The sequence below is a fragment of the Lepisosteus platostomus genome, chromosome 2, assembly GCF_059453375.1.
Source record: "Lepisosteus platostomus isolate fLepPlt1 chromosome 2, fLepPlt1.hap1, whole genome shotgun sequence".
Taxonomy (NCBI): Eukaryota; Metazoa; Chordata; class Actinopteri; order Semionotiformes; family Lepisosteidae; genus Lepisosteus; species Lepisosteus platostomus.
Genome location: NC_142612.1, coordinates 59,232,737 through 59,249,079, shown reverse-complemented (window position 1 = coordinate 59,249,079; position 16,343 = coordinate 59,232,737). Strand labels below are relative to the sequence as shown.

At 39.7% G+C, this 16,343-nt stretch overlaps 1 protein-coding gene across 3 annotated transcripts in view; it reads left to right on the top strand.

Annotated features, from left to right (window-relative positions):
• The first annotated feature begins 1,310 nt into the window (after window positions 1–1,310).
• LOC148676625 (MSL complex subunit 3-like) overlaps window positions 1,311–16,343 on the top strand; it is a 32,125-nt gene continuing 17,092 nt past the window's right edge. For 2 of the 3 annotated variants that reach the window (XM_088609839.1, XM_088609831.1), the window contains exons 1-8: window positions 1,312–1,576; window positions 3,089–3,171; window positions 4,126–4,221; window positions 4,851–4,951; window positions 9,038–9,135; window positions 9,412–9,534; window positions 11,024–11,184; window positions 11,916–12,074. In XM_088609839.1, the coding sequence (XP_088465965.1) occupies window positions 1,478–1,576; window positions 3,089–3,171; window positions 4,126–4,221; window positions 4,851–4,951; window positions 9,038–9,135; window positions 9,412–9,534; window positions 11,024–11,184; window positions 11,916–12,074 (920 nt within the window). In that variant the 5' untranslated portion in view covers window positions 1,312–1,477. Of the gene's footprint in view, window positions 1,577–3,088; window positions 3,172–4,125; window positions 4,222–4,850; window positions 4,952–9,037; window positions 9,136–9,411; window positions 9,535–11,023; window positions 11,185–11,915; window positions 12,075–16,343 lie in introns of all 3 variants that reach the window. The other variant, XM_088609847.1, reaches the window with a different exon arrangement.

The following is a 16,343-nucleotide window of genomic DNA, read 5'->3' as shown; positions in this document are numbered from 1 at the left end:
TACAGAGCACAATGTCTGGCTGGAGCTTTTGTTTTGAGCTAAAAAGAGAGAGACACATTTGACTGCAAATAACTATCTGACTTATGAAGTCTTAGTCATGTGTTGTAATTCTTATTTACTCTCTTTATTGCTTAAGTGGTAAGATATAATGATATTATACAGTATCTGACATAGAGGCAATTTATTTTTTATGAGTTTTGCTTTAGTTATAATCGACAGCAGAGTGGTATCATGGTTAGCTCTAACAAAACGAGTTAAACTTTACAGAAAAAGTGGATGTGGAAACAGTCTGACAAGTACAACTTTCTGTTCCTGATACTGTAAGAAAGGTTTTGCAACTGTAAAGCAATTAAATCACACAAAGTATCCCAGGGATAATGGCGTTAGAATGTTTTTGCTCAATTTTCATGTATGTTGTAGAACTACATTTTTGCATAAAAGGATACCCTGTGATATCACCCTGCAACTCACAACTCACAACTGGCAACACACTGAAGCTAAGTGGGCGTGAGCCTGGTCAGTACCTGGATGAGAGACCTCCTGGGGAAAACTAAGGTTGCTGCTGGAAGAGGTGTTAGTGGAGCCAACAGGGGGTGCTCACCCTGTGGTCCATGTGGGTCCTAATGCCCCAGTATATTGGTGGGGACACTATACTGTAAACATGCACTGTCCTTCAGATGAGATGTAAAACCAAGGTTCTGACTCTCTGTGGTCATTAAAAATCCCAGGGTTTTTCTTGAAAAGAGTAGGGGTGTAACCCCAGTGTCCTGGTCAAATTTCCCATTGGCCCTTACCAATCATGGCCTCCTAATGATCCCCATCTATGAATTGGCTTCATTATTCTGCTCTCCTCCCCACTGATAGCTGATGTGTGGTGAGCGTTCTGGCGCACTGTGGCTGCCGTCGCATCATCCAGGTGGATGCTGCACATTGGTGGTGGTGGAGGGGAGTCCCCATTACCTGTAAAGCGCTTTGAGTGGAGTGTCCAGAAAAGCTCTATATAAGTGTAAGCAATTATTATTATTATTATTATTATTATTATTATTACCCTGCTTGTACCATTAGTACTTTAATTTAGTAGTCTACAAGATACTTACTTTAAACATATATTAAATGTCATATAATCAGTGAATAATTTCAGTCCTGCAAAATGGGCATTTGAAACACAATGCTAATCTACAAATCCATTGTTGAAAACAACATTGCCCAGCATGCCTCGATAACAAAACAAGACCCCATACTCCCGGTTTCCGTTTACAGGGTTGCCTTGAGCGAGTGCCTGACTAGAACGCTTGCTGCGCTACGGTGGCCTGGTAGGATCAGTCCTTCTATCTTGTAGCGCGTTTCCAATTGCTTAGCCGTATCCTGACTGTATTTCCCGCTTTCGTGAGCAGGATTCATTTGATAAGGCGCGGCGCGGAACGGGTTAAGGAGCGGGGGTCCAGATTCCTCCTCTCCTGCTCGCCATGATGAACAAATGAACTCTCGGGGAATGAAATTTAAATTTCACAAAGGAGAGAAAGTCCTCTGTTTCGAACCAGACCCCACAAAGGCCAAGGTGCTTTATGATGCAAAGGTAAAGAGCCTTGTATTGCTTTACCGAGCAGGAATTGGGAATGAGTCAGTTTATGCTGGTCCCTCCGCCAGTTTATGCACTCTGGATTTTTAATTTATTCTTTTTATTATTGTTGAAGTCGATTTATTGGGATTTGTTCCGATGTCCTCGAGTTGGCGAGTTACTGCAATGCATGTTTCCAGGAAACGGATTACTTTGTAGCGTCTACGTTTCCTAATTTATTTTTAACTCAGTGTTGGGACATATTTATTTTACTGATGAGAAGGAGGTGTGTAATATATTTAAAAAATACTGTTAGCATTCCGGCTGAGGCCTGCCTGCATGTAGGAGGCCGTAACCGAACATGTTATGTGAACGTGTGGGTTGGCCGGCTCAATAAAAAGCTGTAGTCATTGTATGGTTTGAGAGAAGAACCGGAGAGAGGTTGCACATGACTGGGAGACATCCGGCCCATCTTGATCGCTTGGTTACTTTTGTTACAGCTGAGATTCAGACCCTCGTGTGTCAGGGTCCTCAGTTCCAGTTTCGGCAGCTAGTCCCAATTCCAAAATGTTCACCTGCATTTTATGCACAGACATATTTGAGTTGCGGAAGAACGGGTTTTAGTCAGGTTTCTCCTTTCCTTATTATGAGTAGCTGTCTGCGTTTCATCTTATTTAAATACCCACATATGTACTGTCTTGGGAATAAAGTGCCTACATTGTAGTTCCCCGCCCTATTTTCAAACGGCATATTTTACACAGCTTAGTTGTTGTCTATTTTGTATTGAAGAAAAACATTAAACCTTTTTTGGTTTTGAAAGATTGTCCAAGTAGCTAGGACGTAGTGCTTGCGTATGTATTGAAAGTACGTTTGTTCAATCCGCTTGCTTTTTGCAGTGTAATTTTGGAGGTTATCATTGTTACATTGATTTACAAAAATCAATTACTGGATCAAACTGCAAAAACTATTTTTACCGTGATTTCTGTTAAAAAAATGGCTCAATAAGGTCCTTGGATCTGTTAGCTGCCAACACCCGTACAAGTAGTGGGGTCATTAATGCAAATTAATTGCATGTGCGTTTAATCCGAATTGATTCTAGAGAGCAATTTACATATACTACGTCATACAATAATTAGTATCCACCTGTGCGGGTGGATACCCTTTCTCCTTTGTGTTCTTTGATGTTTAATAACATTTAAGAAAAAAATCACAATACATTTGGTGGGAAAGGGAGATCATTTGAATTAAGGAGGGCCTAAGAAGAGGTAGCAGAATTCAGCTGATATGCATGGGGCTGACGTCCCTACTTTTTCCAACAGTGCCACTGGATCTAAGTTTTATGTTTCATCCAAAACACTGCACCTCCTACCTGCAGTATAGGTACCTATTCCTGGTCACCAAGCTGCCAATTCAGGATCACCAGAAAAAACATCCATTATTGATCACTATACCATAAAGTACTGTTTAAGTTTCTTTCTTGTGATTTAAATCAATATTTAGTATGCTATTTCAAGTGAATCTCTGTTTTAGGTTGTTGATGTTGTTGTTGGGAAAGATGAAAGGGGAAGAAAGGTCCCAGAGTATCTGATTCATTTTAACGGTTGGAACCGAAGGTAAGTGCATTTTATTTCAAAGTAGAATCCTGTGCAGCTGGTATCCCCCAACTGTTAGTTACTGATATAAATAATTTGTGTTTGTACATTTAGCTGTGTATTCCAAGAAATCTATATGTAAGCAGGTTAGTACATTTAATTTTGAAATGATAAAATTGTCACATCTATTTAAATATCAAAATGTATGCTACTAATTTATGAAAACTTCTGTTCCTGCATGTTTTATTGTTGCAGTACCCCGTTTTGAAATATCTGAAAGTTGTGTATAGCTCTGGTTTATTTGCAGCAGGGATAGTTAGGATACTGAAATAAACAACTTCAGATGAATCGACAGACATAATATTTGACTTTGTTATTGTAAAAAAAAGAGCCAAATTGAAAGAATGGCCTCCTCTTTCTTGTAACTCTTAGGTTTTTAACCATTTAAAAATATCCTGCAAGTTTATCAGGAATATTCTTTGTTCTTATAATCTTTCATCATTTGTACTATTATTTAGTGCTGCTATTGTTATCAATTTATTCGATAAACAGCTCTTCGTCTTATTGAATCGCTTATAAATTCTAATGCAATAAACAGATTGTGAAAACTGAATGATTTCTGTCCACATTTCTGTGGTTTGGCTGTCGCATCAGTATCAGAAAATAAATGAAACTGTGTGTTTTCTCGGGTTACTTGACACCATGCAAATCTGCCCACTAACCCTTTAATTTATGGAAAATGAAACTGCATCCTTTAGTCAAAAATGGGGATAAATCATTTCTTGTCCAGCATTTTGTGCAAATATCAGGTGTCTTTCTTTGCTGTAATGTGGTATGAAAGAAATTTTTTTGTGTGCGGTTCATAGTGTATTTATGGCGAAGGCTTCAGTCTAAGCACACATGGTAATTCTACTGAAAAGGACACCTCAGACAGATAATCCCCAGTAGTAATGAATCGTGCTCTTTCACTTCCAGCTGGGATAGATGGGCAGCAGAGGACCATGTTCTGCGTGACACGGATGAAAACCGCCGATTACAGCGTAAACTGGCACGAAAAGCTGTGGCTCGCATGTAAGAAAACCCTGTAATAAAATAGACTGTGCTTGCTATGAAATGCTAACCTAGAAAATGTAATTGTTAATGTTTGTACAATGTTAAAATGGATGTCATTCTGTTTTGAGGTTTCCATAAAATTGTGTAGTGATGTATACAGTTTTATTCAGTGATACTTCTGTTTAGCTGTAGGGATTGACCCTGGTGTAGTAGATGTCAGATGGAATCTGATAGTGTGTTTGTACTAGGCGCAAAGACACAGCAAGGTCACTTCACCAATGGAAGTCACTGTCTTCTCTGTGTGTTGTGCTTGCAAATAATTAGTTTCAGATAACCAGATACAGGGTCTGTTCACACTCGTGTATTTGTTTTCTACTAAAATATATGTTTATAAAAAGTGTAATAAAGTGAAATAACTAATCTAGTCAATGTGATGTTTACTTTCCCCGTTGTGTAAGGCATTGAGTATTGAAACAAATCATTCTGCTCATTCTCAGTTTTAGTAATGTATCAGGATCAGCCTAGTCCATGTACAGCCTGAAGGATAGCTCTGTGAATAGCCTGTGCCCTGAAGTGTTTTTCGGTGGGTACTGCTATGTACTGTGTAGCGTTCAGGTAGGTTACTTAAAGCTGTTTGTCTCTTTCAGGAGGAGAAAGGGATGGAAGAAGCGACGCTGTCGTCTTCCAGGTGTTGACTCGGTGTTAAAAACCCTTCCTGAAGACGAAAAAGAAGAAAATGACGATAATTGTAAGTCTTCTAAAGGCTTGGCGTTCATGGTTTGACTGACCATGTAATGGTCTTGAAGGTGTAATCCGTTTACAGACAGCCTGCAGAGGAGTCATTTAACTGTCATTTAACTGGGAGATGTTTGCCTTTCTGCGGTAAAGGCTTTGGAATAACTTGCTGTCCACACATCCAGTAAACACATGCTGGTCAAGCTCTCCTGTCCGCAGATTTAAAAGTTTTTTTTTTATTATTTAAGACATTTTTGGTTAGCTTTTCATTTTTACTTGCTTTAAAGATACCATTATATGTGATATTGTACTAAAACAAAATGTGAGAAAAATTATGTAGGTGATTTTGTTGATAAATGGAACAGCAGCTTTGACAGGCAGAGGTTGTCTGTTTGCCCATAAAGAATATGCAAACACGTATAATGATACTATGCTAACCTCACAATGACGATTTATTTTCTGATTTTGTCCTTTTGAAAGTAATTTTGGTAACAGCAGCAGAAACTTAAACCCATTTTTAAACAACAGAAGAATAATTTGTCTAAAATAAAAGATAACCGTGCAGTGTTTTTACCTGTGTGACAGAAACCTATTGACTTGAGATTTTTGTCTTGAGAAACATTTTTAGTGATGGTCTGGGAGAGTACCCTTCTGGAGGGAAGTAATTTACTGAACTTTGAACCCTTGACCTTCCAGTCCCAGGTCCTAATGACTGCTTCCCACTGTTGGTCATTTTATTGGCCAGGGGTTCTGGAAGGTGTTTTGTCATGGTAGATATTTAGAGTGAAGTCTTACATTTGTTAAAAATTCATTTCCTTTGATAATTGGCAAAAGTAGGTAACTGGTAGGAATATTGGTAAAGGAATATCGGCATCTGAAACATCTTCATGGTTTTATATTAGAAGTACTTAGCTGATAGGATTGTTGTACTCATGGTCATAAATACAATACACCACCACTGAATTTAAAGTCTGCTTTTTATCCTAATAAATAGTGTTGTTTATTCTCTATTGATTGTTAAATTCAGAATTTTATGGTGGCATTGTCAGAGCATTAAAATTCTATGCACTTGTCATATACTGAGAAAAAATACATAGCTTAGAACTGCAACAGATTGACTTGTTCTTGTTATCTAGAAAATGTCTTGGATTATTTTACATAGTAGGTTTTGTTCTTAACAAATGAAAGTCACAAGACAATAGAAACATGCAAGCTGTATATCTGTGCCAGGCGTAGTGTTATAGGTTGTCTTGTGAGCTTCTTTTCCATTCCTCTTGTGCAGACTAGACAAGCATGTGCCAGTTCACCTGTCTATGAGCCCTGAATGGTTTGTCATCCCAGCTCACCGCACACATGTTCAATGGTGCTCAAATTAGGAGGATAGAGCAGCTATAACATATGTCTCCCGTAAGATTCTGGGAGGAAATTCTTTTTAATTTTTTTTTATTTTTACACAAGCAGCATGCATGATCCTGTTGAACTGTTGTCATGTAAGGCTGAACCCACAAGAAGGGCAGCAAGGGAGTCCCAGGACTTGATCAGTCTAGCTCCATGCAGCCACGTTGTTGTGACGCATTACAATTGGAGTTCTCCAGGAACTAGACTTTCATCCCACACTATCCTTCTCAGACCTATTCTTTGGTCTTGTCAAGGTGATGTAATTTAAGGACTCCCAGATAGTTGTCCACCATTAACAGACTTCACATCTTGCCAGGTTAGAAATTGCTGGCAGTTGGCGAGCAACAGGGTGCTAACAGGCCAGCTTCCAACATGCTAATAGAAGAAGCCTGTGATGTCTTGCTGACAAATGAGGCATATCAGTATCTTTCTGTTTTTCTTTCTTTTCATTCAACAAGCTAATCCAACTCATCACTTGAGCACATTCGATTTTCATTAACCAGATGATTTAATGCTTATACAACAGTCAAAGTCACTGAAGAGTATCCATCACTTGTGAATAATCAATGAAAATGACACGACAAACATTTAATCAGTAACATGATCCACAGACTTCATAAAAAGCACTATATAAGTATATAAAAACTCAGTATTTGCTTGAGAGAATTAATATTTAATTGCATGTGAATGTAGGAAGATGGATTTTATTTTTGAAATAAGTGATGTCTGAGAAATTAACTTTGTTTTTTAAAGAGGTGTATTGTTTATATTCCTGACAGCCCTCTCTTAGTTAAGGTAAATTGGTCGTGCATAGCTCTGCAATACAAAATGCATAAATGTGCATAACATTAATCCATCCATCCATTTTTTTTGTAATTGCTTCATCCAATTCAGGGTGACAGGAAAGCTGGAGCTCATCACAATCAAGCAATGAATGCATAGCGCTTTTCTGGACACTCCACTCAAAGCGCTTTACAGGTAATGGGGACTCCCCTCCACCACCACCAATGTGCAGCATCCACCTGGATGATGCGACAGCAGCCAAAGTTCGCCAGAACGCTCACCACACATCAGCTATCAGTGAGGAGGAGAGCAGAGTAATGTGGCCAATTCATAGATTGGGATTATTAGGAGGCCATGATTGGTAAGGGCCAATGGGAAATTTGGCCAGGACGCCGGGGTTACACCCCTACTCTTTTCGAGAAACGCCCTGGGATTTTTAATGACCACAGAGAGTCAGGACCTCAGTTTTATGTCTCATCCGAAGGACGGTGCCTGTTTACAGTATAGTGTCCCCATCACTATACTGGGGCATTAGGACCCACATGGACCGCAGGATGAGCGCCCCCTGCTGGCCCCACTAACACCTCTTCCAGCAGCAACCTTAGTTTTTCCCAGGAGGTCTCCCATCCAGGTAAAAGAGTAGGGGTGTAACCCCGGCGTCCTGGCCAAATTTCCCATTGGCCCTTACACCATGGCTGCCGTCGCATCATCCAGGTGGGGCTACACATTGGTGGTGGTGGAGGGGAGTCCCCATTACCTGTAAAGCGCTTTGAGTGGAGTGTCCAGAAAAGCGCTATATAAGTGTAAGCAATTAATAATTATTATTATACTTAATGTCTTAAACTAATGTTGTACTTCAAAGACTACCCTGCGTAAATGCATTGTCGGTTATCTTTTGATCAGAGTGCTACCAGTCACTTAGAAGCTTCTTATTTAGATCAGTCGCAGAATAAATATGAAATTTGTTTTAATTTTTAATAAGCAGTTTATTCAGAGAACAAATTTTAAACTTGGGACAGGATGCACACCTTTGTACAGAAAGGTTTGTAGGAGTCTTGAGCAGGCAGATACCATCAGTTTTATAAAGAAACTGCTAGATGAGATCCTCGGATTATTTAGCTACTAACAAACAGGCTCCAGTATGTGGCGCGAATGGCATCCTCTAATTTATAACCTTTCATAGGGTCTTCTGTTTGCTCAGATGCACACTTCTTTTAGTAGAAGAGACAGGGACAGATGTTTGAATTGCCATATAAATTATAATCCAAAATACACAGTTCGTGGTAATGTGCTACTATTTTTACAAGATAGAGGAAGCCATATTTTCTAAGGAGACGGTATATGCATTACTTAATTTGTAATTTCAGTTTTGTACAGGATAATATTCTAGCAGCCCAATCAGTCTTTATAAGTTGAATTTGCTTTCCTACACATGTGTCACAATATGTTGCATAATGGATGTGTCCTTTTATCTTTTATGTTTTTAGAATAGGTCTGTGGATTTCTTACACATTTGGTTTCAGCATGTTTGGTTTTTGCACACATTAACAGTTTTGCTCATCATTAGTGATTTTAATGAATATCATTCCTTCCTATTGATGGATTTTGCTGTCAATGCAAAGAAAAAAGAATATCTTATCTTATCCGTCAGTTTTATTGGCAGTGTGAAGATGAGCATTGCAACTGTGACGTCCTGCTGTGTCCCACGTCTGAAAAGGAGTATACAGAGCATATGATAACTAGATTTTGTTTTTACGTTGTCAACACACCTGAGGACTGATGAAACACTATGCCAGGGTTAGGTCTTTGTGATAGAGGTGCCATATTGCTGCAACCCAGTCCCTCACATTGCAAAATATTTGTTTTTCCTTCCAAACCATTGCAAATTTTTACAAAATGTTTTTTGTGTTTTCTTAAGCTTTAACGTCCTCTTCAGAAGACAGTGACGAGGACGATTCAGAGGACGTAGAATCATTGAAAAGTGAGGAGTCTGATATTGAAGAAACTGCAGAAATGGTAAAATTATGCCCTACATTAAGTGGTTAGTCACTTAATTTTAGTTCATTTTATGGAATATTAAGATGCCAGTAAGAGAAAAGGTGCCGAGTGAAACCAAGTCAACCAGGTGCCTAGTGAAAAACATGCTAAAATGTGAATCATGAACATCAAAATGCACACACAGCTGGATGTTATGGAAATATGAGCATCTTAAATACAATAAAATGTATTTCCAGAAATGTTAAATCTCTTCACATAATTGCCAACTTTGCTAGCTTTGCTTCTTTACCTTAGAAAGAAGAACAAGAAACTCATCCAAAGAAGGAAACTGAGGACAAGGCAATAAACATTGAAATCCCTGAGGTTTTGAAGAAGAAACTGGAAGATGACTGCTACTACATTAACAAAAGGAAGAAGGTACGGAACAGAATGTCTGACATTTGGCAGTCTTTGAAGACGCAAGCTGAAGTCTGCGGTACAAAAATAACCTCCTCTTCTGATTGTTGTTTTGGGAGCTCATAACATTCCATTTTCATGCTGGGGAAAAAGAAATTGGATAATAGTGCATGTCCCTGCCTGCCAGTGTAGTTTGATGATCTCATAGGTTTCACGGCTTTATTGTAGCAGTAATTCTTGATAATTTAATTTCACCCCCATTAAACTCACCTTTAATCTCCAGTGCGCTAAGGCAATAATTGCACTTTTGTATTAAAATGTTGCCGCTTCGTGCACAAAGCTTAGATGATTGGAGTTTATAGTACGGTACCATAAGGTCCTTCATAGAAAAGCAACCATTATGCAGACATTGTGAATAATTCTTTTCACTAATTGTATTTTGCATCCTTAGGTTTATTTTATTTGCACATCAGGAATTCACATTAAAGATGTCATACTACAGCAGAAGATCTTCTCTTTCTACAGAGAAATTAGAGTTTTAATTTCCCGAATTTATCCATATGTGTTGCACAAAAAAGATAACATCACAGTAGTTGTGCAAGACTTTTTATTTTCTCTTATTGGCATTTAGAGATTGTTTTGATGCTGCTCTAAGGTATTTAAAATGCTGCTCTTTCTTATTTGGTGAAACGTTACTAGTATATTTTGCAGAGTACTATCACTGCAATACTAATTTGTTTAAGGGGTTACCATAAGTACTCCTTTATTTTATTGACATTTATTAAGGTGATGTGCAAAGTGGTGTTCATTGACACATTTATGTAAGGTAATGTGCAAGTGTTATGTAAAAAATGACCAAACTAAATTTATGTAGGAGATAAATTATTGAAAGTTTCATTTCATGCACTAAGAATCCTATGCTTTGCTCCCTGTTGGCACCCATGAACCTAAAATTACTAGAGAGCTTAGATGCTGTGGTTCATAGTGTACTTCTTGGGAGGTGCATTGCTCACCCAAAAGACAAGATTTGTGGTGTCCTGGCCAAATCATGTCTGGAGTCCCTTATCAGTTTTTTTGTGACATTCAAGATGTAATTAATGTATAAGGGAAAGCAAAATCACCAGCAAGAATCAGTCTTTGATTTGCGAAGCATGTGAAATGTGGATATACAGTACTATGGTGACGTACTGACTGAAGCGAAATGAAGACTGCTGTCCTCATTTCTTTGTACTGCATGATGTGAGAGTACACATAATGAGCATACCTAATCATTCTAGCCTGTGGTGTGTGTCTCTCCTACCACTGGCAGGACTGCTGGACTACTTAGGAGTTTTATGATGTTCTCATTACATGCCATCTGGCTCCTGTGTGCTAAACAATTCTACAAATCCTAGTATAAAACTGTTTGGAGATTTTTTGTACTGATATTTATGGTATTTAGCCTCATCTGTTTGCTCAGTTTACTTTGGTATTTTGTTCTATTTAATTGTTATTTTTTTTAATTTAATAGCTGGTCAAACTTCCTTGCCAGATGAACATTGTAAGCATCCTGGAGTCCTATGTAAAGCATTTTACAATAAATGCAGCTTTTTCAGCCAACGAAAGATCTCGCCACCATCAGACAGCTACTCAGATGAACCTCAACCCTCATTATGTCCCACCGGAGAAGAAGTAAGTTGAACTCGGTGCAGCAGATTGGATGCAGGAATATTTAATTATTTGATTCAGTAACTAAGCATATTTTCTTCACATGTGCTTTAATGTATAGTTGTTGGTATGTATGATTTTCAGTGTCACCGAAAATGTAATTTGAGATGAAATCTTTTTAGGTTTTAGAAAAAGATGACTTGTCAAATCTAAATCTAAAGACTTCAATTAAGAGAAGCTGGTAAAATAGAAAAACATGACTTTTAATTAGGTTTATACTGTAGTGCTGTGGGACCCAAGAGACAAAATAAGACAAATTGTAAGAGACAATGTCATAATTTATCTCCGTGAATATTGAGTATTCAGGAGTCCAGTGGATAGTGCTTGATAAACATTGACTTTGCTTTTCAGTCATGCTTTAAACCAGCTATATATCTGTTATATATCAAGTTATTTTCACAGTACCTTTATAATTAACATTACCTTGAGTTCTTTTTGTCAGATTTATTTTTTGGGGCAGTTTTTTGTCCAAAATGGTCTTATTTTTTATTTTAAAAAACATCCGCAATACTTATTTAATTGTAATTTGGAACTCATCAGTAAGAACTCCTCTTACTGCAAGAGGTTACTTATAAAGCCACACTCTGGCACCTCTATTGAACAAATAAATGTTTAACGCTTAGTAAGCTGAACCTGACTTTGCCATTTGCATGCGTGTATAGTCTAAATTCTTAATGTTTTTTTTCCTCTTTAAGTGAAGAGCTTTGTAAAGAAATGGTGGACGGCTTGCGGATAACATTCGATTTTACGCTCCCAATGATTCTGCTTTATCCATATGAGCATGCTCAGTTCAAGAAGGTCAGCTCGTCCAAGCTTTTTCTGCCCATAAAGGAGAGCTCAGCCACTACCAGCAGGTACAAAATCTATGTCACAGTGCTGAGGTGCATTTAAAGTCTGACTTTTTAAGTGTTGTAACAGAAGAAACAAGGTTCTTGATCCCGAGATGAAGTGAAACAGATGAGTTTATTGCATGCAAGGAACAATAAAGCCGAAGTCTTGTTTCTCGCAAGAAACAACAAAACCGAAGTATTGTTCAACGTACTGTTACAAACTTTTGGGTTATATAGTGTTTTCTTCTCCGTTTCTGACGTCACTCGGTATGATGGTAAAGAGGGGGGTTCATGGTATTTGGCCAGTTTACGATGTTCTGGGCAAATGGTCAGTTTAACATTACACCCAGGGGGGTTCCTAGCTGGCATCTGCAATCCTTATCAGTTAACCCCCTTTCCTGCCATAAACCCCTGCTTGTGACTTGGAAGTCTAAACCCCCTACAGAAAAGATTAAATTCAAACCCCCGTCTTCACATCTTTCTTCATTCCCCCCTTATAAAATATGGCATACGTCAGTGTAGCCTATTTTTATACATACAATGTCAGGGCAGATCTTTCCTTTCTTGGCGAACAGGTATGTATTGCCATGACATTGTACGTTCCACGGTTATGGCAAGATGTGATACATGTTTTTGTGCACGTGATGATTACAATTATACATATAAACAATACTACTCCTACAGATAAACACTATAAAAAGGTTCCACCCCAGGCCCCAAACACAGACTTTACCCAAAACCCAATTCCCCAATTTTCAGTATAATAGTCCTGATATTTCTGTCCCTCATTGTAAATGTGTTGGGCCAGATCTGAGATGTGCTCAGAATTATCAGGGATATATGTGCAGCATTCAGTGCCAATTACTGCACAAGTTCCTCCTTGGGCCGCCAGTACATAATCTAAAGCTAGTCGGTTCTGCATGGCCACTGTTCTGAGGGCTACCATCTCATCATTAACAGCCTTCAGACTAGATGAGGTAGACTTTGCTAATTCTTCTAAAGTCGAGGCCATTTGAATTAACTCTCGACTCAGAAAGTTCATGCCGGCTTGTGGAAATATTATACCTAAATAATATTCCCAATCAGCCAATTTTCTTTGTGGTCTGTGGTTAGGTCCGAAGGGGGTGTGGGTTTGAACACGGATATGAGGAACCACATATCCTAAATAACATGAGCCAGACCACTGGGCTGGCAACCATGGGTAGGCTCGTTTTCCACAAATGAAATATGTTCCGTTTGGCGCTCCCCATGCCTCTGAAAATAAGAAACTTATACCGAATTGTGGGGTGTGCCGATCCCATCCTGGAATTTGGGAGGTAGAGGTGGATATATTTGCAGCGCTGGTAAGGTTGCAACGACTCCATCCAACCAAGTGCAGACCAATTAGTGTGCTGAAAACATATGTTTCCCTCACGTTCCTTATTGAGAGTCAGGTATGGTGGTGTATGGCTTCTGTTATATTTAGGAGCGTAAGAGCCTGTGAAACTCGTGGGCTCTAAGCCTCGCTCCTGTAGATATTGTAATGTTGTGCAGGTTAAAGCCGTGTTATGGCAACCCCCCATAGTTTGTCATATTAAAATCTCCTAAATTATCCCTCCAAATGATCATGCCTATGACTTCCTCGCGACGCCAAGTAATGGCTCCCATAGGAAGTCCTCCCTGTACATATTTGGGTAATGCGGCACACACCCAGCAGGCACTTTGGTTGGTTTTCTTAGCTGTCAGATAGGAGAGGCCTAAAAAGGAATTAATTCCATGTTCTCCTTTGTGGGAGAGATGATCATTAATCCCTGCGGAACATAGTTCTACAGCAACAATTATCATTATTGACAGAAATGATTTCATTCTGGGTCTGTAAATGGGGATGAGGCTCGTCGGCAGTGTGGCGCGTGGATCCAGCGATCTTTTCCTTCCACTCGAACCGCAGACTCGGTTGTCAACAGGATCTGGTAGGGTCCGTCCCACCTGGGCTGGAGAACCTGTGAAGGAAATTTCCTGATCCACACCCACTCTCCTGGGATGAGGTTGTGCCCTCCTTCAGGTGGTGGTCCCCACGCCTCCAGGACCTGCTCGCGGGCTCCTTGGGTGGCCTCTGTCAGCTACTTGCAATAATACAAAGGAATGGTTGATCCCTCTGAGGAAACCCCAGTCTCAGCACCTGTAAGAGAACTTGTTTCAAATTATTAAAGGCGGCTTTTGCTGCAGGAACCAAGGCAATCTTGTCCTTGTACTGCACTCCCCCCTTAAGCAGATCTGTTAAGAGTTGTGCTCACCCTGTAAAAAACATATTACCCAGGCCCTGTTAAAATTCCACAATGCTAGACACAAAAGGGCCTTATCATAACTGCTTCTATTAGACACTCTAAAGCTGAAGCAACTCAGACTTGTGGGTTTCCTCGTCAGGGGAAGCACTCAGAATACCATCAACATACTGAGTGATCACAGCCAGTTGAAGCCACGTGATACCCTGTTCTGCATAGTCATTCTTTGTAATGCATAATATTTCAACCCAATAGATCTGGGATCAAACCACCCATTAAAATCTGGTACTCGGCAAGTAAAACTTGCTGTCCCAATACTCCTGTGGCCTCCTGCCATCTTCCCATATACATTGCTCTATAGTACACTGTTGAACAGAGGAGTGAAACAAGCAGGACAGTAGTGCTCCAGTATCCCCTACAGAAAAACCAACACTCCATTAACAGTACATTTTTATCCACTGGACTGGGACAGACTTAGGGAGGCTACAAGGGATTTACAGGATCTAATCGTTAGGTAAACAGATTTTCTCACAAGACGTTATTCTCCCCAGTCTCGATTCTAAACCTACAGCGTTTCAGCATGTCTGGTTTCGAGACATTCGAATAAAACCAAATTGTTTCCACTATTGCAACTAATTGTATAAATTACAATTTATAATAATACAAAAACTGTTTAACTACTTTTACGTCCACCTGTACTGTACTTATACGTTTCAGACGCTCTTATATTTTCCAATCTCCTTAAGTTGATTTTCGTCAAGTCTCTGTAGTTACGTCTCTAGCCAGTCCCGCTGGCTAAACACACTCACACCGTCATTTAGTAGACCAAAACTCACAGTTGCACACATACATGCCGGCACACAAATTCATAAAACACACATATACATCGAGAATATATTTTTCTCTTCGTAATACAATGTGCTGTATTCTTGTTTTACTCCTACATGAATCATTTTAATTCCTGAAGCGCACTCCAGGTTCGCTGCATTTCTAATTTCGGGTGCGGTACTTTAGCCCACCGGTCAATATCTTACGGTTTTGGATTTGATCGTATGGGGGAAATCAGGGAAGGTAGGTGCGATTGCAGACCCCCTCGACGGGGTGCGAGACAGTGTTAGAGTGGCGCTGTCATCAACGGCACCAGCCCCTGCTACATCAAGTCCTTTCCCACTTCGAGTGAGAGTACAGATCTGCGGGCGCCCTCCCTCTAACAGGGGAGACCCTGATCCGTTTTTATCACACTCATACCAAGTGTTATCCCAATCAGACCCCCCTTCTCCATATGGCCACTGAGGGAATTGATCCCAATTATTTTCGTTTCCTGCCTGTTTGTTCCCCTGTGGGAGAGCAGGACATAACTTAGTCGCTGGCTGCAGCACATTACCCAGTGCAGCGTGACCAGGAGTTAATTCCTAATTCGTTTCTCATTCTCCTGTACTGCCTCTTTTAGCTTTTTTTTCCTATACTCTTTCGTAGCGAGTAAAGTATATTTTCTTCCGGGTTTTTATTTTCCCCGTAAACACACTTTTAAGTCACATCCCAATTTATTTTTTTTTCGTCATGTATCTGCCACTACTGGTGCCGGCCGTGCACCAGGGTGGGAGCTACATGCTTGTGCTTTTGCCAATCAATACTCATATATGCTTTCTTTACAGGCGTCTTCGCCCCAAATTCCCTCTGACAAACTCAGCTTTTTCCATATTTTTCTCCTTCTTTTCCGTCAACTTACACTTTTCCGATATTTAAATGGACCCTTCCACCACTTTCTCAAACCATCAGTTAGCGCACATGTTCAGTCTCTTTAAGATTTACTTTTGTCGTGTGTGAGGTAACAGCTCATTCAGTAGGGGGATGTTTTCACTTGGAAAAACCTGTGCATTACTGCACTCATTCAGCCAAGGGCGTCTGTTACCTCCGGATCTAAATACCTCTCAGAGACTTTAGAGAGGACTTACACCGCACTGTTCACAGGTAAGAAACGAGACCTCGAAAACCCCCTTTCTTGATCAGTAATTCACCATCCCCAGAACGC